We start from the raw sequence: 24,183 nt of genomic DNA, 5'->3' as shown, positions 1-24,183 counted from the left end.
ATGATAAGAGGATAATCTAGAGACGAAAATAAGATATTTGCTTTATGTACAAATATGAACATACTTTCAACAAAGTTACGAAGAACTATTCATGCCTTCACAGTCCTTGTTTCTGTAACTGGTCATGTGGTCATAGTTTGTATTTATCACTACCTTCTTCCACTACCCATTCCATGTTCCCTTTACCCTTAGCAAACATTTCAGATGTCATGGTTCTTTGCCTGGTGAGGTGACATGATTCTTCATTCCTGAGGTCTTTCAGCCATTGGTAGTGCTGCCTGGATTGGGTTGTTGCAGTTTTCCATTGACTTCAATCACACAGCATGGCAATGCTAAGAGACACCCCAAGGGATCTCCTGTTCTCCAAGCAAACTCTTCTTTACCTTTATTGTGTAGTTGCAGTCCCATTTCAAGATCAATCACCCAAGCCAGTATGATAGTCCCCTTCTTTGCCTGTTGATTCAGAAGCATGAAGAGCACAAAGTGACTAGGTAGCAATCTTAACTTCCAGTTCAGTAGAATCATTGTTATGTTCTGGTGGAATCACTCCTTCTTTTGGAACTAGGACTTGTAGGCCAGCAAAGCTTAAGGTTACAAGGACAGGATGCAAAAAAAAATTTTTTTTTCAGTGATCCACTGATCACTAGTGTAATATTGAGTGGTGCCACTCCTATTTCCACCCCTTGATTTCTGGGCCTGCAAATTCTGGCTATGGGATAAATAGCACCACAGATTGGATGCTGATTCAGGGCATACATATCCTCCTGGAGAAACTGCCCCAGGCCTGCAATGTATTGCCACTTAGTTGGACCATAATTGAGTCTTCAAAAGGCCATTATACCATCCTATTAACCCAGTTGCTTCTGGATAATGGAGAACATGGTAAGACCAGAGAATTCCATGAGCACGTGCCTATTCCTGCACTTCATTTGCTGTTAAGTGGGTTCCTTGATCAGAAGCAGTGCTCTGTGGAATACCATGACAATGGATAAGGCATTCTTTAAGTCCACAGATGGTAGGCTTGGCAGAAGCATTGCATGCAGGGAAAGCAAACCCATATCCAGATTATGTGTCTATTCCAGTTAGAATAAATCACTTCCCCTTCCATGATGGAAGTGGTCCAATGTAATTAATCTGCCACCACACAGCAGGCTGATCACCTCGGGAAATGGTGTCATATCGAGGGCTGAGTGTGGGTCTGTGCTGCTGGCAGGCTGGGCATTCAGCAGTGGCGTGACAGATTGGCCTTGGTTGGTGGAATTCTGTGCTGCTGAGCCCACTGGCAATGTAGGAGTGGCTGTGGAAAGAGAATGACTGGTATCCACAGAATGGGTCATCTTATCCACTTGATTATTTATTTTTTTTCAGTAATTCATTTTTTTAACTTTTTTTATTAATTAAAAAAATTAACAAACAAAACATTAAGATATCATTCCATTCTACATATACAATCAGTAATTCTTAATATCATCACATAGTTGCATATTCATCATCATGATCATTTCTTAGAACATTTGCATCAATTCAGAAAAAGAAATAAAAAAGACAACAGAAAAATAAAACAAAAACAGAAAAAAAATTATACATACCATACCCCTTACCCCTCCCTTTCATTGATCACTAGCATTTCAAACTAAATTTACTTTAACATTTGTTCCCCCTATTATTTATTTTTGTTCCACTTGTTCTACTCGTCTGTTGACAAGGTAGATAAAAGGAGTATCAGACACAAGGTTTTCACAATCACACAGTCACATTGTGAAAGCTATATCATTATACAATCATCATCAAGAAACATGGCTACTGGAACACAGCTCTACATTTTCAGGCAGTTCCCTCCAGCCTCTTCATTACATCCTGGATAACAAGGTGATATCTACTTAATGCATAAGAATAACCTCCAGGATAACCTCTTGACTCTGTTTGGAATCTCTCAGCTGTTGACGCTTTGTCTCATTTCACTCTTCCCTGTTTTGGTCGTGAAGGTTTTCTCAATCCCTTAATGCTGGGTCTCAGCTCATTCTAGGGTTTTTCTCAATCCTTTGATGCTGAGTCTCAGCTCATTCTAGGATTTCTGTCTCACATTGCCAGGAAGGTCCACACGCCTGGGAGTCATGTCCCACACAGACAGGAGGAGGGTAAGTTTGCTTGTTGTGTTGGCTGGAGAGAGAGGCCACATCTGAGCCACAAAAGAGGTTCTCTTGGCGGTGACTCTTAGGCCTAATTTTAAGTAGGCTTGACCTATCCTTTGTGGGGTTAAGTTTCATGTGAACAAACCCCAAGACTGGGGGCTCAGCCTGTAACTTCGGTTGTCCACGCTGCTTGTGAGAATATCACGAATTCAACTTGGGGAGGTTGAATTTTCCCCCCATTCTCACCATTCCCCGAAGGGGACTTTGCAAATACTTTTCCACTCACTGATCAAATCACCCTGGGATTCATCAGGGCATCACTCTGGACAAACCAACAAAATCTCATGTTCTACCCAAGGTTCCACTTGATTATTAAAACCTTCCTATGTTAAAGTCAACCTCTGGTGAGCATTTGCATGGGACACAAATAGCTTCATGATTTTTTGCCCAATCAGAAAAATCTAACCAAATACCTTTTCCCCAGACTTCTTTGTCATCAATATTCCAATCATGCTCCTTCCAAGTCCCTGACCATCCAGCCAAACCATTAGCAACATCCCAAGAGTCAATATACAAGCACATCTCTGGCCAGTTCTCCTTCCAAACAAAATGAACCCATGGGGAGGATTTCCCTTCATCACCATACTTCAGGGACATCTTAGCATGGGGTTGTAGTGCTGCAGCTGTCCACTTCCAGGTAGTATCTGCATATCATACAGAACCTTCTATGAACCAGGCCCAAGTTTTTTCTTCCTAGTTAACCGATTGTAAGGAATTCCCCAAAAGGCTATAGCTCTGGTCTGGGAAAGAGAAGATGATGTGGCAGGAGTGCAGACCATGGGCATTTGGGCCACTTCCTCATGTAACTTACTTGTGCCTTCAGGACCTACTCTGGCCCTATCTCATATATGCCATTTCAATTTTAAGATGGAGTGCTGCTGTGTGTGCCCAAATTTATGCCTTTGTGGGTCAGACAACACACAGCTGATGATAAGCAACTCATACTTCATGGTAACTTGATGGTCCATGGTTAAGCATTCAGTCTCTACTAAGGCCCAGTAGCAGGCCAAAAGCTATTTCTCAAAAGAAGAGTAGTTATCTGCAGTGGATGGTAAATCTTTACTCCAAAATCCTAAGGGCCTGCATTGAGATTCTTTTATAGGGCCTGCCAGAGGCTCCAGACAGCATCTCTGTTTGCCACTGACACTTCCAGCACCATTTGATATGCTGGATCATATAGCTCAAATGGCAGAGAAGCTTGCACAACAGCCTTCTTTTGTGTTGCAAGGCTTTTTTTTGTTCCAGTCCCCACTAAAAACTAACAACTTTTCTTGTCTCTTGTAAATGGGCCAAAGTGGCCCACCCAAATGAGATATATGTTGTGCCCTAAATCCAAAGAGGCCAACTAGGCATTGTGCCTCTTTTTTTGGTCGTGGAAGGTGCCAGATGCAACAGCTTACCCTTCATTTTAGGAGGGATATCTTGACCTGTCCCATGCCACTGGATACCTAGAAATTTCATGAGCGTGGAACTCCCCTGTATTTCTGTTGGCTATATTTCCCATCCTCTGACACACAAGTGCCTTACCAATAATTCTGGAGTAGTTAATACTTCTTGCTCACTAGGTTCAATCAACATGATATCTTCAACATAATGGAGCAGTGTGATGTCTTGTGGGAGGGAGAAACAATCAAGTTCCCTGAGGACAAGATTATGGCATAGGACTGGAGAACTGATACACCCCTGATGCAGGACAGTGAAGGTATACTGCTGGCCTTGACAGCTGAAAGCAAACTGTTTCTGGTGGTCCTTACTAACAGCTATTGCAAACAAAGTATTTTCCAGATTAATAGCTGCCTATCAGCTACCAAGGGATGTGTTGATTTGCTCATGCAAAGATACCACATCTGGGACAGCATCTGCAATTGGAGTCACCACCTGGTTAAGTTTATGGTGATCCACTGTCATCCTCCAAGACCCATCTGTTTTCTGCACAGGCCAAATAGGGGAGTTGAATGGAGACATGGTAGGAATCATTATCCCTGCATCTGTCAAGTCCTTAAGCGTGGCACTAATCTCTGCAATCACTCCAGAAATCTGGTATTGCTCTTGATTTACTGTTTTACTAGATAGGGGCAGTTATAGTGACTTTGACTTGGTCTTTCCCACCATAATAGCCCTCACTCCACAAGTCAGAGAACCAAAGTGGGGATTCTGCCAGTTGCTGAGTATGTCGATTCTAAATATGCACTCTGGAACTGCGGAAATGACCACAGAATGGGTCTGGGGACCCACTGGACCCACTGTGAGATGGATGTGAGCTAAAACTCCATTATCACCTGACCTCCATAATTCCTTACTCTGACTAGTAGACCAAAGTGACATTTTGGGTGTCCTGGAATTAATGTCACATCTGAGCCTGTGTCTAATAATCCATGATATATCTGATCAATTCTATTTCCCTAATGTCCAGTTACCCTGGTAAAAGGCCATGGATCTCCTTGGGGAAGCCTGGGAGGAAGGTTAATAGTGAAAGTTTTCACAGTGTAACAAGGTCCTTACCCAAGAGTGCCTGGGTACTCATTCAACGGGCTCTGGGTCTATAAATTGTCTCAGGTCTGGCATTTACTAAGTGGCCATGACTATCTTTTTTTAAAATTCAAGTTAGACTTTTGTTCACTTTCCCTAGAGCTCTACTGCGTACATAGCTCAAATAAGAATTTAGTAGACTACCCATCTCTTATACTTCTAGGAACCTCATGATCTATTAGTCAATGCCTTAAGTCTCTGTAATCAGACAATTTTGAGTGTGTCTTTGAGTCTGCTATCCATTATGGTAACCATGCCTATCTTGCGTTTGGTGATAAGCTCTGCTATGTGACTTTTGCAAACTCGGGATCCAATCAACCCCATTGTGTTCAAGGAATACAGCTCATTGACAGTATTTCCTATAGCAATATCTGACTCACATAGAAAGGCAAAGGCAGAATTCTTCAGGAATGATGGAGCTAGTCTCAAATTTATTCCTCATAGTCCTGGTAAAAGGTGTTCCTCTGGACATTCCTGGGCATGAGAGCAGGTCCCCCTGACAAATCTGCTCTAACATTCCAATCCCTCTAAGCCTTTGGATCCCCTCCTCTACATTATACCAGGGCAGTTCTGACATTTTGACCTCAGGTAATGTTGGCCTTTTTTTTTTTTTTTAATGTTTTTTAAACATAATGACATACAAACATGAACATTCTTACCATATGATCATTCCATTCTTGATATATAATGAAATACTCACAATATCATCACAATGATCACTTCTTAGAACATTTGCAGCAATTCAGAAAAAGAAATAAAAAAAAAAAAACTCATCCATACAATACCCCTTACCCCTCCCTCTCATTGGCTGCTAGTATTCCATCTACCCAATATATTTTAGCATTTGTTTTCCCTATTTTTTTCTATACCCCTTACCATTCACTTTCACTGATCACTAGCATTTCAATCTACTAAATTTATTTTAACATTTGTTCCCCCCATTATTTATTTATTTTTAATTCACATGTTTTATTCATCTGTCCATACCATAGATAAAAGAAGCATCAGCCACAAGGTTTTCACAATCACACAGTCACTTTGCAAACGCTGTATCATTATACAATCTTCTTCAAGAAACATGGCTACTGGAACACAGCCCTACATTTTTAGGCATTTCCCTCCAGCCTCTCCAATATACCTTAACTAAAAGGTGATAACTATATAATGCTTAAAAATAACCTCCAGGATAACCTCTCGACTCTGTTTGAAGTCTCTCAGTCATTGACACTTTATTTTGTCTCATTTCTCTCTTCCCCCTTTTGGTTGAGAAGGTTTTCTCAATTCCTTGATGCTGAGTCCCAGCTCATTCTAGGATTTCTGTCCCACGTTGCAAAGGTTTACATCCCTGGGAGTCATGTCCCACATAGAGAGGGGGAGGGCAGTGAGTTTGCTTGTCATGTTGACTGAGAGAGAGAGACCACATCTGAACAACAAAAGAGGTTCTCTGGAGGTGACTCTTAGTGTTGGCCACCTTTTGATCTGTGTTTCAGCCAACCACCCAAACAAACTGTCAGTGTACTTTCTAACTCCTTGAGCTACAACATTGAATGCAGCATCTCTGCTTAGTGGGCTTATATCAATAAATTTAGCTTTATCTAACTTTATATTTCTCCCACCATTATCCTACACCCTTAATGTTCATTCCTACACATATTCACCTACTTTCTGTCTATATAAATTGGGAAACTCATGCAGTTCTTTTGAGTATAGCATATCTCCTCATAGGTTACAGTTTGTATCTCACTTTTCAGAGTCTAGTTATAGGTTTTGAAGAAAAGAGGGGTGATGTGGGTGGGTCTTGAAAAGAATTTGAAGTGTTTTCAAGCCAATTACTTGGCATTTTGCTGCAGTTTCATCTGGTGAAAAAATGATGAATCTCTCAAGACACAGGAGTGAGGGCTGTTTCCCCAGAGATGGTGTGTGTTAGTTAGATTCAGTTGTCAACTTGGCCAGGTGAGCATACCTAGTCTTGTTGCTGCGGACATAAGACAATGGTACGTGAACCTCATCTGTTGCTAATTACATCTGCAGTCAGCTAGGAGGCGTGTCTGCTGCAATGAGTGATGTTTGACTTAATTGGCTGGTGCTTAAATGAGAGATTGCAATGTAGCACAGCTAAGCAGCTGGGCATTCCTCATCTCAGCACTAGCAGCTCAGCCCAGGCCTTTGGAGATGCAGAAAGAAGTCACCCTGGGGAAAGTTGTTGGAACCCAGGGGCCTGGAGAGAAGACCAGCAGAGATCATCCTGTGCCTTCCACGGAAGAAAGAACCTCAGTGGAAAGTTGGTGCTTACAGATTTAGCAGGCACTGAAGGGTTAATCTTTTAGGGATAGGTTGGACAGCAGATTCCTCAGGAGGCCTGGAGGCCTGGAAGTTGTCTCCTCAGGGAAGCCTGGAGGTGGGGCAGCTGTTTCCTCAGGATAGACCATTAACAGGTCTGCTTATCAAAGACTCAGCAGAATCTAGGGTGTTCATATCCCCATTGCCATCATTACCAACCCATATGTGCCCATCCCAAGTTTCAGGATCCCGTTCTTTTCCAATCAAAGCCCTTACTTTAACAGCAGAGACCCTGCAAAGTTGAGATTTTAGTTTATGTTGTAAATCTGCAACTTACCCAATGAGGCTCTGGGTCTGGTTTTCCAAGATCTCAAGTTTGTGACCACAGGAAATAACATTTTCCTTAAGTGCACGCATAGAAACCTTTACATCTTTCATAAGGCATTTAAGTTGCAAATTTGAAGCCTTCCTTTTCTCTTATAACTGTATCGAGCATATTTAAGAACAGCCAGCCGATATCATACCTCTTATCTCCATAAAACTGTTGACAAAAACATTGTCACCCAGAGCCTTGCTCGGTAGAAGTATATGATTAGCAGAATTAAATTGTGATATTTTGTGAATCTGTATTGCCCACTTACACCATGGACTGTCAGTGCCATCTTGATTATTGGAAATAGAGTCATTAGAGTCTTTGAGTCTAATTAGAGTAGAAAACAAAGTGCAAAAACCTATTAAGATTCTGTTTCTCAAGAACCACTCCCAATATCAAATTGTAGTAGTCTGTATTCTCTAGGGAGACAGAAGCTACTGGAGAGACATGTAAATATGAGATTTTATAAAAGTGTCTCTTGCAACTGTTGGGATGCATGAGTCCAAATTCCATTGGGCAGGCTGTGAGTGGACAGCTCCAAAGTAGGTCTTCAATGAAGCACCCAGGAGAGGCTGGCTGGTTGAAGTGGAGAGAGAAATTCTTTTTTCTAACTTCTCCTTTAAAGCCTTTGACTGATAATAGGTTAAATGACACTAATCGTGGAAGACGCTCACCTTGGCTGACTGCAGATGTAATCAGTCATGGATATAACCAACATGCTGATGATTTAATAAACCAGCCTTCTGGTTTATTAAACGGCCATAAAATGTCTTTTCAGTAACAGTTAGGCCAGTGCTTGCTTGACCAGAGAATTGGGCACCATCACCTGGCCAAATTGACACATGAACTTAACCATATTAATGCCTTAACAGAATTTTGTGTAATTTAAAAGTATAATAATATCGGTCGGTTGTTCCTAAATATGCCAGATACATTGTAAAAGAAAGGGATGAAATTGTGTCTGAGAGTTACTTCCAGAAAACCTCCTTTGTTGCTCAGATGTGGCCTCTCTCTCTCTCTCTAAGCCCAACTCTACAAGGAAAATCATTACACTCCTCTTCACGTGGGATATATCCTTGAGGGGTGAAAGTCTCCCTGACAAAATGGCACTTGACTCTTTCCTGGCTCAGGCACTTTGGAAGCAACAATGCATTCCTGACCAAAATGGGGAAAAAACTTTAAAAAATAAGGTATCACTGGGTAAGACAGTTCAAATAGTGTTGACAGTCTGGAGGCTACACTTATGCAAGCTGCAGCTAGTTGTAGCTAATTACCATGGTTTGCCAAATCATTCCTGTTACCCTAAGGAACACTTAGGGCTCTATCTGAGATTCTCTAATAGTTTCAGGCACTAAGTTTACTTTTCAGAAACCTATAACCTCAAGATGTTTCCTAGGCCAGGTAAGTCCTGAGATTTATAGGGGCCAACCTCTCTAAGAATATTGACTAATTCTATCTCCCTATCCTATATTGTTGACACCCTTTTTCAACATGAAAACGTTAGAATGGGCATAGCTCAAATATACCTAAAGATTTTGAGAAGGACTGAAGGAGCAGGAGGAGTCATAACAGAGGAGTTAGCATTTAACAAATGAGTATGAGTGCTGAATCATTATATTGATATTTCTTTTAGCTTCCTGTGTCTTGGAGAAGCTAGAAGGAAAAATCTGCAATTGTGGAACTATAACCCATACCAAACTTTGAAATCTTTAGAATAACTACTTGTTAAAATATACTTTCAAATTTATTGCTTTTTTTGTATATATGTTCTATTTCATAATAAAAAGTTAAAAAAGGGATGAGCTCAAGGCTTAAAATTCCCAACTTAAGCATGAAGGATGTGAAAGTGTCTATGCGTGTCTTGAAAGAAAATCTTATTTTGTGTAGCCGCAGACTTGAGATTTCTGAAAACCAGACCCAGAATCTCATTGTGAGAGTGGCTGAATTACAACACAAGCTATTCCCAACATTGCAGGGTTTCTGTTGTTAAAGTGAGGGCATTAAGTAGAAAAGAATGGGATACTAATCATTGGAATGGCAGCATATGGGTTGATAATGATGGTGATGGGGACATTGAAATCCTAGATTCTGTGGGCTCTTTGCCTGGTAAACCTGTAATGGTCTGTTTTGAGGAATCTGCCATCCAACTCCACGTGAAGAAATTAACCCTGCTGTGTCCCCCAATCCTCCTTTTCACCTTCTGGACCTATAACTAGACTGAAGACCCAACAGGCTCCAAAAGATAAGGTACAGAGTGTGACCCATGGTGAGTCATTTCAAAAGAACTGCATGATTTTTCCAATTTATATAGGTAGAAATCAGGGGACTATGTGTGTGAATGGATATTAAGGGTTTGAGATAATGGTTGAAAGAATATAAAGCTTGATCAGGCTAAATTTATTGATATGGGCCCAAACTAAGCAGAGATTCTGGATTCCATGTTGTAGTTCAAGGGGTGAGGAAGGGCTCTAATGGTTTGTGAGTGATTGGCTGAAGCATGGATGAAAAGGTGGTTTACATTGTCTGAGGCCAAAATACAAGAACTTATTGGTGTAATAAGATGAGGGATCCAAAGGCTTACGGAGATTGGAATGTTAAGAGTTGATTTATCATATAAGACCTGCTCACCAACACCAGGAAAGCCCATAGAACACACCTTTCATCAGGACTGTGAGAAACATATTTGTGAGACTAACTCCATCATCCCTAAAGAGCTCTGTGGTTGCTCTTCTCTGTAGTCATCTATTACTGTGGGAGCTGCTATCCCTAAACTTGGATCTTTAAGCACAATAGATATGACTGGAACCCAGCTTGGGAGAAGCCAAGTGATAGCACTTAATTGCCAAAGACAAGTTGGCCATGGCTACCACAGTAGACAGCAGACTCAAAGCAGTTAACAAATAGGCAGACTTCCAGGGACCTATATAACATTGGCTAGGAGATCACAGTGTACCTAGAAGTAAAAGAGATGGGTAGTCTACTAAATTGTTACTTGATGTATATAAGCAGAAGAATTCTAGATGAAGTGAACAAAAGTCTAACTTGAATTATTTTAAAAAGTGAATCACGGCTCCTTAATCAATTCCAGACTTGAGATAGTTTACAGACTCAGAGCCCCTGGAATGAAGGGAAGGCCAGATTCCCACATATTGTAAGAAAATCTATTGCATGCTATTTATTTTAGCAGCTGGAAAACTAAAACACATAGTTTGCTCATTTCCACTAGTGATTAAATTTCATATCTACAAATAAATATTACAGATAGTGCTTCATTGCAAAACTGCTAAGCTAAACTGTCATTTTAAAGAGTATTGCACAGTGTTACAGTATTGGTTCTTTCAGTTAATGTATTTATTCAGGTAGTCACTAAAACAAGTATTTAAAAGCTATTTAATTGATCCATTCAAATTTGATGGGTTTTATTTCCGTTGTGTTTTTTCTGGTAATCTTTTTAACTGTATTATAAAGTGGTAGGAGTTCCACTTCTTCCATTTGACACTTAGAGGATCTTACTAAGTTCCATATTCAGAATTTTCTTCCATTGTCAGTAGGTCATTTGTTTATTATGCTTAGTTTGTATTATGACATCCAATTCAGCCTGATCACCATAAACTATCCTAGTACAATTACATATTCATTTTGTGTTTGAATTATGTGAATATAAAGAAGGCATTCCATTTAATACTGCTTTTCATTAAATTAACATTGGAATAAGAAATCATAGCTTTCCTTGTTATTAGATCATATATTTACTAAATCTTGAAATCGCTGTGCAGTTTTCATATATTTGAACTTCTTAATTTTTCTCTCTTGTAAGATAATTACTAAAAGAAGCAGGCAGGTGGTGGCAAATAAATTTTTTAATGTGCTAATCTCATATCAATGGAACTTTTATACAGTCTTGGGTCAGAATGTGTTAGTATTTTGGGCCCCAGTAGGCCAATAATTAGAGCTCCATTTGGAGCTGTGATCAAAATGGCTAAAAATGCTGTTGTCATCACATTCTCTGAATACTCTTCCAAATGGGGTGCGCTGATTCTTGCTGTTTCTAGAGCCAGAGGACCTAATACAGCCTGCATTTAGGGGGAAAGGTGGGCATAAAGACAGAGTTAACATATAATAAAAATAAATGGCTCTGTTAAAACAACAAATAAACCAAACCTAATACTAGGAAATATAATATTAGGAAAAAAGACAAGACCATATAAGTACTGAGTAATTTTCATGAATGATTTATCAATTCTGTGTTCTTCCAGCAAATATATTTGGGGAAAAGAGGAAAAGTGACAAATCTGTATGAAGACATTTTAGGGCTGATTTGTACTCTTGTGCTTTCAATATTCCTGCATCTCTTTTTGGAGTGTTCACATAACTCTAGATTTCAGGAGTACTAACTCAACCAGGGGTTTGCTCAGTTGCCTTCATCATGTGCCAACGGGTTCTTGGCAGCAACAAAAGAACACAAAATACTAAAATCCCTTATGGTTCTCTGGGATTTGTTGCTCTCCTTGTTCTTCCTACTTAGAAGGCAGTGCAATATAGAAGTCACGAGGTTTGGAATCTAGCAAACTGGGTTTGATTTCTTGTTTTGTTGCAACCAGGTCATCGTCTTGTTCAAATGACTCAAAGTCTTCTAGTTTCTAATTACTTACTTGTAAAATGAACAACATAACACTTACCACATTGGGTGGTTTTAAGGATTAAACATAGAAGTGCAAAGAACACCTGCTACATAGTAGATATTCAGATAACAGAAATGTTCTACCTTCCATTCACTCTTTATACTCTGCCAGTGAGGGGATGAACTCCTTTGAATTCTTTATTGTTTTAGAATGATGTAGAAAACACCCTTCTGGATCACAACTTTTTCCCTCAGATAGCTTCTAGCATATTTCTTTCTTTTTTTAAAATTTAAATGCAATTTTATTGAGATACAGTCATACACCAAACAATCCATCCAAATCAATGGCTCCCAGTATCATCTCATATTGTGCAATCATCATAATCAATTTAGAAATATTTTCAATCCCCCAAACAATAGTAATAATAGTAATAATAAGAACAATAATATAAAATAAAAATATAAAAGAAAACTCAAAATATCCTATACCCCTTGTGCTGGTTTGAAAGGACGTATGTACCCTAGAAAAGCCATGTTTTGATACTAATCCTATTTTGTAAAGGCAACCATTGCTTCTAATCCCTATTCAGTACTGTTATGTTTGAAACTGTAATTATATCATCTCCCTGAAGATGTGACTTATGGAGTCATATCTTGATGTGATCGTGATGTGATCGTGATGTGATCGTGATGTGATCTTGAGTGAGCAAGAGTGGTTATTAAAATGGTTGGGTGGGTCTTGATTAGTTTACTGGAATCCTACAAAAGAGAATGACAAGAGAGAAAACCAAGAGATTCATAGAGAGCAGAGAATGCTGCAGCACCACAAAGCAGAGAGTCCACCAGTCAGCGACCTTTGGAGATGAAGAAGGAAAACACCTCCCAGGGAGCTTCATGAAACAGGAAGCCAGGAGAGAAAGCTAGCAGATGACACTGTGTTCGCCATGTGCCCTTCCAGCTGAGAGAGAAGCCCTGACTGTGTTTGCCATGTGCCTTCTCACTTGAGAGAGAAAACCTGAACTTCATCGGCTTTCTTGAAACAAGGTATCTTTCCCTGGATGCCTTAGATTGAACATTTCTATAGACTCGTTTTAATTGGAACATTTTGTCGGCCTTAGAATTGTAAACTAGCAACTTATTAAATTTCTCTTTTTAAAAGCCATTGTTTCTGGTATATTGCATTCCAACAGCTAGCGAACTAGAACACTCCTTATCCTCCCTCCCCGTTACTGACCCTCAGTATTGGTGCGGTACATTTGTAACTGTTGATGAAAGAATATTAAGATATTACTATTAATTATAGTCCATAGCTTGCAATAGGTACATTTTCTCCCATATACCACTCTATTATTAACTCCTTGTAATAGTGTCATATATATATGTTCTAATTCATGAAAGAATTTTTCATGTTTGTACTGCTAATCAATGTCATCGTCCACAAGAAGATTTACTGTGTTATATATTCCCATGTTTTCCTTTCTAGCTTTCCTTCTGGTGATTTACATGACTCTAAACTACTCCTTTCAACCGATTTACTTACAACTCAACATTATCAATTATACTCATAATAATGTGCTGCCGTCACCTTTTTTTTTCCTTATAGCCAAAAAACATATTCAAAGTTTGCCAGCTGGACTCAGTTTAGATGATATCAATTTTATTGGCAACATCCAAAGCATCATAGTCAGGAGCCAGTAGAACATGTGCCTTCTTCTCTCCATCAGGCCTAATCAGAGTGTTGACCTAGGCAATATCAATGTCATAGAGCTTTTTTACAGTCTGTTTGATCTGATGCTTGTTGGCTTTGACATCCACAATGAACACAAATGTGCTGTTGTCTTCAATTTTCTTCATGGCTGATTCAGCAGCCAGGGAGAACTTGATGATGGCATAGTGGTCAAGCTTGTTTCTTCTGGGGTCACTCTTCCAAGAATATTTGGGTTGTCTTCTGAGATACAGCATCTTGGGCCAGCAGAATGTGGGTGAAGTCCAAATCCTCTTTCGTGTGTGTGTGTGGCTGTGGATACCCTTCAGTACTGCCTTCCTGGCTTTCAAAGCCTTTGCTTTGGCTTCAGTTTAAGGATGGGCAGGGGCTTCCTTCACTTTCGGCACTGTCTTCGTGAAAAGTCTATCATTAGGATGGCGGCTTAGCAATGTGCGCATTTTAGTTCATCCTCCAGAACAACTAACAAATAACCAGAAACAATACAGAACAGCTCCTGGGGCCACGTCAGTGACCGGACACAAAGCATACCCCAGTCTGGACCAGATGGACCGGCTGCGAGCCCCCCCCCAGAACCGTGAGTTCCCCAAGCCGTGCCGGCTGGCACCCCTTCCTCACGGCTGCTTCCCAGAGGGGAAAGGAAAGAGATTTTACCAGCAGCAGGGGCTGAGCCCAACCAACGCCAATTGTGGAATTAATTAACAAATTCTGACTACTAAAAATAGGCCACCAGCTCAGATGAATGTGGTCAAAGCAGAGGTCACTCATTTTTGTCCCTGCACCAAGGGGGCAGGGCTGATGGAAAAAGGAAAAATAGAGAAGGAAACAGAGCTTTTTGTGTTTGTGTTTCTACAAAGGCTTGACTGCCTTTGGATACAGCGGCAGGGCTCCTCAGGCTGCAACTGCCCCAGGCATAGGCAGAAACAAACTCATTTTGAGGGCTTGTCTGGAACCTGGGCCTTCCCCAGGGGAGGGGTGAAGCCCAACTCAGGTGGAATCCCTCTCTCAAGGAATTCAGACACCAGGGCTTGGTAATTTGAAGCCAGTAAAACCAGCCTACAACCTCTCCTCTGTCTCCACCACACCCCCAGCCAAAGTTAAAGGTACCGCATCATCTTATGCTGGTGGGACCTGCAGGCAGACAAGCACCACATATTGGGCAGGATAAGAAAAACAGAGTCCAGAGACTTCACAGGAAAGTCTTTAAACCTGCTTGGTCTCACCCTCAGGGAAAACTGATGCAGGTGAATACTTCCTCCTTATAGGAGGCCAGTCTGGTCTGGAAAAATCCAGCTAGGATCTATAATACCTATGTAGACCTTCCTCAGGGTGGGGGGAAAAAGGCACTTTATAAGCAGGGCAAGAAACAAGAAAACAAGAACTGAAAAATTCTCCTATGTTAAACAAAACCTAAGCTATAGCTCCAGAGAAAGCTGAACTGAATGTCAAAGAACAGAGACAGCAAATTCATACAGCAAGGAAACCCTAGGTAAAAGAAGTGCAAGCAATCTCCAGAATAAACTAACTAAGGTAATTAAATTGCCTAGACACCAGCAAAAAAAAAAAAAAAAAAATCACAGTAGAAAAACTGAAGATATGGCCCAGTCAAAGGAACAAACCAACAATTCAAATGAGATACAGGAGCTGAAACATTTAATTCAGAATATACAAACAGACATGGAAAACCTCATCAAAAACCAAATCAATGAATTGAGGGAGGATATAAAGAAGGCAAGGAATGAACAAAAAGAAGAAATCAAAAGTATGAAAAAACAAATCACGGAACTTAAGGGAATGAAAGGCATGGTAGAAGAGATGAAAAAAACAATGGAAACCTACAAGGTAGATTTTGAGAGACAGAACATAGGATTTCTGAACTGGAGGATGGAACATCTGAAATCTGACAAGAAAAAGAAAATACAGGGAAAAAAATGGAAAAATATGAGCAGGGACTCAGGGAATTGAAGGACAATATGAAGCGCACGAATATACGTTTTGTGGGTGTCCCAGAAGGAGAAGAGAAGGGAAAAGGAGGAGAAAAACGAATGGAGGAAATTATCACTGAAAATTTCCCAACTCTTATGAAGGACTTAAAATTTCAGATCCAAGAAATGCAGTGTACCCCCAAGAGAATAGATTCAAACAGATGTACTCCAAGATATTTACTAATCAGAATGTCAGAGGTCAAAGAGAAAGAGAGAATCTTGAAAGCAGCAAGAGAAAAGCAATCCATCACATACAAGGGAAGCCCAATAAGACTATGCATAGATTTCTCAACAGAAACCATGGAGGCAAGAAGACAGTGGGATGATACATTTAAATTATTAAAAGAGAAAAACTGCCAACCAAGAATTCTATATCCAGAAAAATTGCCCTTCAAAAATGAGGGCGAAATTAAAACATTTTCAGACAAAAAATCACTGAGAGAATTCGTGACCAAGAGACCAGTTCTGCAAGAAATACTAAAGGGAGCACTAGAGACAGATACGAAAGCAGAAGACAGAGGTGTGGAGAAGAGTGTAGAAAGGAAGACCATGAGTAAAAGTAAAAAGAAGGAAAATTAGAAGGACATATAAAAGCCAAAAGGCAAAAAGCCCAGGCAATAAGAACACTGATGCTGATGATTAAGCTTCCCAATGGGACATGGACTGGCAGAATGGATTAGGGAACAGGACCCATCTATATGCTGTCTCTACTCAAAAGACATGAGGGCAAGGACACAAATGGACATTTGCACACCAATGTTTATAGCAGAATTATTTTACAAATACCAAGAGATGGAAACAGCCAAAATGTCCATCAACAGACAGGTGGCTAAACAAACTGTGGTATATACATACGATGGAATATTATGCTTCTGTAAGACATAATACAGTTATGAAGCATGTAACAACATGGATGGACCTTAAGGACATTATGCTGAGTGAGACTAGCAAAAAACAAAAGGACAAATACTATATGGTCTCACTGATATGAACTGACATTAGTGAATAAACTTGGAATAAACAGAGACCATCAGGAGATAGAAATAGGGTAAGATACTGGGTAATTGGAGCTGAAGGGATACAGATTGTGCAACAGGACTGAATACAAAAATTCAGAAATGGACAGTACAATGCTACCTAACTGTAATACAATTATGTTAGTACACTGAATGAAGCTGAAAGTGAGAATGATAGAGGGAGGAGGGCTGGGGGCACAAATGAAATCAGAAAGAAAGGTAGATAACAAAGATTGAGATGGTATAATCTAGGATTGCCTAGAGTGTATAATGACAGTGACTAAATGTACAAATTTAAAAAATGTTTTTGCATGAGGAAGAACAAAGGAATGTCATTAATGCAGGGTGCTGAAAATAGATGGTAATTAATATTTTAAAATTTCAACTTATGTGTGAGACTAAAGCATTTTTTACTTGGTACAAAATTTATATTTTGACCAGTGCATTTCCTAATATAACTTATGTAGATAGCTTGGTTGAACAACATAAGTACATGGAACTTTGGGTAGGACACGAGATTTTGTTGGTTTGTCCAGAGTGATGCCCCAATGAATCCCAGAGTGATTTGATCAGTGAGTGGAAAAGTAATGTCCCCTTTGGGGAATGGTGAGAACGGGGGAAAATTCAACCTCCCCAAGTTGAATTCTTGATATTCTCACAAGCAGTGTGGACAACCAAAGCTATAGGCTGAGCCCCCAGTCTTGGGGTTTGTTCATATGAAACTTAACCCCACAAAGGATAGGTCAAGCCTACTTAAAATTAGGCCTAAGAGTCAGCCCCAAGAGAACTTCTTTTGTTGTTCAGATGTGGCCTCTCTCTCCAGTCAACACAACAAGCAAACTCACCACCCTCCCCCTGCCTACTTGGGACATGACTCCCAGGGGTGTGGACCTTCTTGGCAACGTGGGACAGAAATCCCAGAATGAACTCGGACTCAGCATCAAGGGATTGAGAGAAACTCTAGAATGAGCTGAGACCCAGCATCAAGGGATTGAGAAAATCCTCTCGACCAAAAGGGGGAAGAGTGAAATGAGACAAAGTGTCAATGGCTGAGAGATTCCAAACAGAGTGGAGAGGTTATCCTGGAGGCTATTCTTATGCATTAAGTAGATATCACCTTGTTCAAGATGTAGTGGAGAGGCTGGAGGGAACTGCCTGAAAATGTAGAGCTGTGTTCCAGTAGCCATGTTTCTTGATGATGATTGTATAATGGTATAGCTTTCACAGTGTGACTGTGTGATTGTGAAAACCTTGTGTCTGATGCTCCTTTTATCTACCTTGTCAACAGATGAGTAGAACATGTGGAATAGGGATAGATGATACGGGGAACAAATGTTAAATTAAATTTAGTTTGAAATGCTAGTGATCAATGAAAGGGAGGAATAAGGGGTATGGTGTGTATGGGTTTTTTTTCTGTTTTTGTTTTATTTTTCTGTTGTCTTTTGTTTCTTTTTTCTGAATTGATGCAAATGTTCTAAGAAATGATCAGGATGATCAATCTTCAGTTATGTGATGATATTGTGAATTACTGATTATATATGTAGAATGGAATGATCACATATTAGGAATGCTTGTGTTTCTTTCTGTAATTTTTTTTTAAATTAATAAAAAATTTTTTTAAAAAGTCTATCATTACCTCTTAGCATATTTCTTTTTAAGAGCATAAAGCAAATTTCCTGCTCTTTTTTTCTTGGCATTTCCTAATCTAGGCATGCAATTGCCTTAAGGTTTTTAGGGATTAAATATAAATATAAATATAAATATATAATATATCTTCACAACACTGCTATGAAGTAGCCCTTTACTGTAAAGATGAAGAGATCTGAGGTATTGATCGATTAAGAAGTAAACTTGCCTAATGTTAGAGAACTAGTAAATGGGGATTCAAAGACAGGCAATCTGGACCCATAGCCTGCTTTTCTATCCATGATGCATACAGAATTTTATTGCATGGAAAGTAAAAAGCTTCTGTTTGGAATAAAATGGAGAAAAGAATCCTGGGAAATTAAGACATTATACTGTGAGATTAAATGGTCTAATAAGTAGCAATACCTTTTTGTAAGTGGAGAATACTATTGAATCGTACAGCAAAATTACAAGGTTTCCTATTCATTCATTCCATTCATTCTTGTAGGCATATAATGCAAATTTATTGTGTACCTCCTATATTCCAGGCACTTTGTGAAGTGGTAGGGAGGCAATAATGAAAAAAACAGCACCAGTCCCTTTCCTTCCCATAGTGTCTTGTGAAGGGAATCAATCAATTATTAATCAAATAGTCACACAAATAAATGTATAATGAAAAACACTGGTAAGTGTGTAAAAAGAGAAATACTAGGTGTTCTGTGAGCATTATAAGGAGAATGTGACTCATGTTTGAGCTGAGATTTGAAGGGAAGTAGGTGTTCATGAGTCAAAGAGGATAGGGAGAAGGTGTCCTGGCCGAGGGAACATGACACCTTTGTGGAGATAAGTATCAGTATAAGACTGGGAGACAAGCAGATACCAACTCAGGCAGAGTCTTGTTCACATAACTCCTAGAGAAGGTTAGAATGGTGAAGCTGATGACTGCTTAGAGTCAAAGTAAAGCTTCAACTACTTTGATATATTTAAACCTACAACTTCTCCAATTATATACATATTATAATTATATATATATAATTATTGTAGCTCTACTTAAAACTCATAGTTAGCTCTGCAATATTCAATAAAATATAGAAATTCTAATCTATAGATTTACTTTAAATTCATATTTTAGTTTAAAAAATAGAAAAATAATTTTTATAAGTTTAGGAACTATTTGGCACTAAATGCACACTCTTCAATTTCAATTTAATTGCTTTTAAAAATTGATTTTCAAAGATTATATTAATTTTAAAGAATAATTATTAACCAGAGATTTTTAAAGTAAGGCTAATAGTCCACATTTTGTGATGGGAATAACTTTTCATTTAGAATTTTTAAAAATCATCAAAACTTTAACTATTAGAATAACTTAAGACATATTTACCTGGACTGTAGCTTTGGGCATCCATGATAAAGCAATAAATATTTTCTCTTTAAGACTAAAACCAGCAAAAGACATCAAGAAAAATGTGGCACAAATGCGTACCAATAATGCCAAACTCACAGTAGCAACACAAATGCCTACAAAAGATAAAAACAAACATAAATACAAAACATTTGGGAAGTAGTCGTTTTCTGGTTTTAGAGATCTGAACTGTAAAATTTTTGAAAGTGTTTTAAGGTTATCACCTCTGTGTATCTATATTTTCTTAAGTAAAAATAATTATAAAAGCACAAATATGATTAAGGTTTCTTCTATGTAAAGCGCAAGAGACTATGTGATGGTGGAGGTACCATGAAAAATAAGACATTATTCAATTCTGGGATAATGATTGAATTTTTACCATAACTTAAAGTATTAAAAAGGTGTTGATACTATCTAATATTTCAGCTCAGAGAAATCTTCATTTCCTCAGCTCACTCAGGCAGCCTTTACTAACAAAGAACACAAAGGGGGAAAGGAAGAACAAATATATGTTACTATATCAACATGAGTTACCAGAGAAGGTCCTTGCAGCCCTTAAACATATATTGTAAATAAGTAAAGAATATTCATAGTTTTCTTAAGGATTTTCAAACATTATATATTTTTGTGCCTCCAATTATTCTTACCAATAGCATTTGCTCTAAGAGATGAAACAGGTACTTCTGCTCCAACCAAGCCAAAAAGTAGGGGTTGAAAAATATTCCATGTACCTGCAATAATTTTTTGGACTCTAACCTACAGGAAAAAGAAATACAGTTATTGTGACACATAAAAGTAATTCAGAAATTTCAAGTCTTATTTTAAAAACTTAATATTTTATTTTTAGAAGAAATGTTAAAACCTAATTAGTAAAAATTAATGGTGTAGATTCATTCTTCTGCTATTAAACATTGACATAGAATTTGACTAACAGAAACCGACAAAGTTATAAAATAAATAATACTATTTGATAATTTTGCCACAGAACAAGTGAGGTGACTTATTATGGATCTTTGGAATTCCAGACGTGCTCTGATAGAGTTGCTATGCTCAGTAAGAGTTCTAGCTTTTGTTTGTAAGGTGAACTTGAAATAGATTTAGAACTACATCAAGCCTGCTAACATATCCAGCTCATGCAGACATCATTACTGTTCAGAAGGGAGTTGAGGAGACCTCCACTAGCAGTCATGCTGGTACCAGTCCCAAGAAGGCGAATCCTGATAAGTTATAAACTGCCGGAAAAAAATTCTGGTAGCTGTTAGGGCTGCTTCCAAGGATCTCATACTGAGAACTTCAAAGTTAACTTTTCCTTAAAATCAAACCAAAGAGGTATATGAGATTCTTATTTGCTGGCTTGCTTAGATCCCTTTCTGAGAACTAATTCTTCCCAGTCCCACTTTCCCAATTTGTCCCTCCTACATAACAGAATTCAGGTTATCATTCCAATCCCTTCCCGTATGTTCATCAAAAGTCAACCAGAGACCCTTGTCTAGGAATTTGGATGATCTTGTCTTTTTGTTTTATAGAAGATACATAAAACATTGATGTCCCTTGCTTCATAACTATTACCGTATGATTATACTTTCTGATTGCCATTTATAAAAAATAAGGTTTAAAAAAGGAAAGAAAAATACACAAAGAAGAAATATTACTCCTTCTTCTTTATACAGTATTATTCTTTGTTACTTTTAATCTTTAAAACCTATTCCAACTAGTCTTTTTTATATCATTTATCATATAAACATATTTTACTAGTTTTTATCTAATTGTATTTTATTTATAACTAAGCTTTTATTTTTATTTATTTATTTTTTGCATGGTCAGGCACCGGGAACCAAACCCAGGTCTCTGTCATGGCAGGAGAGAACTCTGACTCCTGAGCCACCGTAGTCCACTTTAAGCTTTTATTTTATAATTATGATTTTTATTGTAATACCAAACAAAATGCCAGCATGATTTTTGTGGACAACTTTTCAAGCTGATTTAAAAATTTATCCAAGAACAAATATGGGTAGGAACAGCTAAGAAATATTTGAAAATAAGAAAATGAGGGAGAAAATGTCTATATTAGATTAAAAAAATAAAAATACAGTGTTTTGAAATAGAATGGTATTGACATAGGATAAATAGGATAGAATATATTCCAGAAATGAACGTACATATATTTTTGAACTACATCACATGCAAATATAAGCATATATATGTCTATTAGAGATGTATTTATACATCCTTATATCAGAACATCCATAAAAATAAATTCCAGATAGATCAAAGAAGTAAATGCAAAAGCAAAGCAGAGTAAACAAGAACTTCCAAATGGTAGAATATGGAAAAATGTTTATAATCTCCACTAAGGAAATCCTTCTCAAACAAGATAACGAATCCTTCAAAAAGAAAAAACTGACAGATTTGACTTTAGGAAATTTTACTTCCACACATAAGTTATCATAAGCAAAGCTGAAGATGAGCAAAAAATTATGTATGTATATTCAGATATAAAAGTATACTTTTAATATAAAGTATTTTAAATACTTTTCTATTTACTTTTTATATTTTATATTTGAATATACAAACCAAAGGATTAGTAGTATATATTTGAATATATAAACCAAACATATAGAGAATCAGTAGAATCAAAAAGGCAAATAATAAGCAAAGAATATGGATAAGAAATTTAAAGCAACATTTCAAGTGAAGCTTACTCAACTTGTAATCAGAGAATTATAATAAAGAATAACAATGCTGTATAGACTCTTACCCAGCAGATTGTAAAAAGAAAAGAAATAGTGACAACATCCAGTGTTAGTGATGGTTTGGTTGGTGAAGTCTTTTGAGGAGATAATTTGTTTCTAACCGTTAAAATAAAAATGTACCCTCTCTTAACCTAGCAATTCAATTTCTAAGAATCCCTACAGAAGTATTTGTACATACACAAAAAGACACATAAACAAAACTGTTCATGGAAGCACTATTTGTAATAACAAAAAATGGAAATGATCTAAAATTGAGGACTGGTTAGAAGAAATTCTGGGAAGAGGGGTTTGATATTTGAAAGTCCTAGAGGATAAAAGAATCATTTACATTCTATTCTACATGTGGCCCTCTGTATTGTTGTTTTCTTTTTTCCCTCTGTATTGTTCTAACTTTATTTAGCAGTTTTATTGAGATATAACTCACATATCAAATAATGCACACATTTAAAATGTACAAATCAATGGTTTTTAGTAATTTTAGAACATTTTCATCACCTCAGAAAGAAACCCCATTACTTAGTACCTCCTACTTCTGCATTCCCACCCCCTTCTACTAATCTACATTGTGTTTCTCTGTCTCTATTTCTCTTCAGGACTTTCATTTGACTGAAATCATACAATACATGGTCTTTTGTGACAGATTTCTTTCATTTAGTATAATGTTTTCAAGGTTCATCCAAGTTATAGCGTGTATCAGTACCGTGTTCCTTTTCATGGCTGAATAATATCCATTGACTGGATATACCACTTGTTTATCCATTCACCAGTTGATGGACATTTGGATTTTTCCACCTTTTGGCAATTATGAATATTGCTGCTGTAAATATTCCTGTATAAATCTTTGTGTGAACATATTTTAAAATGTTATGAACATGTTCTCATATATTCATCATATAGCTAAATTTTAATGAATAAATTAATTTAATAAGTAATAAAATCATGTAACATAAAATTTGTGAATATAAAAGAAAGAAATCTGGTATGATTACTCAACTTCTAATTACATTTTAATGTATATCCAGGTACTTTTCCTATATATTTTATTTACTGAGCTGTTTTATAACACTTCCTCGAGGACACATAAAATTCTGGAGCATCTTCCTATTAGAACAGGAGGCTACTGTCCAACTAGAACAGGGGGATTTCCTAATTGTCCATTATATATGTAAAAAAAATCAGTTATTTTATCTTTATTAAATAACTGGTATAGTGAAAATATTCACCTTTTCTTTGGACCACTTTAGTCCTGCAACGAAAGTCAACAGTAGTGTACACAGTCCTCCAGCTCCATGTAAACCCACACGGTGGCTGCCTAAGACAGCAGTAATACACAGACCCAAAATAAGGAATGATCTCTTCCATTCGAGTTTTGTCTAAAATTAGATAGATGTTTAGAGATTAATTTACATTATTTAACACGAGATTTGATATTATCTATTTTTGACCCATTTGATGCCACGGTTCTAAATGTTATATTAAATAATGTCTGAAATTTTGGCTTTCTTCCTCATCAAGTATTACTTACTACCAACTAACAAAATTTGCAGCTATTATTTCTTTTTTTGCAATTATTAAGTTTCATTCTCTGCCGTATCTCTGGTACATAACAACGTTCAGTAGAATGGTTATAATACTTTCACTATTAAGTGAAGAAGAAAGGAAAGGGAGCCATATAACCCT

The 24,183-nt window shown here is 37.8% G+C and overlaps 1 protein-coding gene and 1 pseudogene across 3 annotated transcripts in view; both read right to left on the bottom strand.

The window, feature by feature from the left end:
• Window positions 1-11,219: 11,219 nt before the first annotated feature.
• Window positions 11,220-24,183, bottom strand: part of LOC143668084 (sodium/hydrogen exchanger 9B1-like) — a 91,448-nt gene continuing 78,484 nt past the window's right edge. For all 3 annotated transcript variants that reach the window (XM_077142665.1, XM_077142668.1, XM_077142667.1), the window contains 4 exons: window positions 23,727-23,876; window positions 20,398-20,506; window positions 19,730-19,866; window positions 11,220-11,447 (listed from right to left, as the gene is read on the bottom strand). In XM_077142665.1, the coding sequence (XP_076998780.1) occupies window positions 11,235-11,447; window positions 19,730-19,866; window positions 20,398-20,506; window positions 23,727-23,876 (609 nt within the window). In that variant the 3' untranslated portion in view covers window positions 11,220-11,234. The remainder of the gene's footprint in view (window positions 11,448-19,729; window positions 19,867-20,397; window positions 20,507-23,726; window positions 23,877-24,183) is intronic.
• On the bottom strand, window positions 11,454-14,369 carry LOC143668086 (large ribosomal subunit protein uL23 pseudogene; annotated as a pseudogene).

This window comes from Tamandua tetradactyla, chromosome 24 (assembly GCF_023851605.1).
Source record: "Tamandua tetradactyla isolate mTamTet1 chromosome 24, mTamTet1.pri, whole genome shotgun sequence".
NCBI lineage: Eukaryota > Metazoa > Chordata > Mammalia > Pilosa > Myrmecophagidae > Tamandua > Tamandua tetradactyla.
Note: the sequence above shows the minus strand (reverse complement) of the source record. Positions and strands in the feature narration are given on the sequence as shown.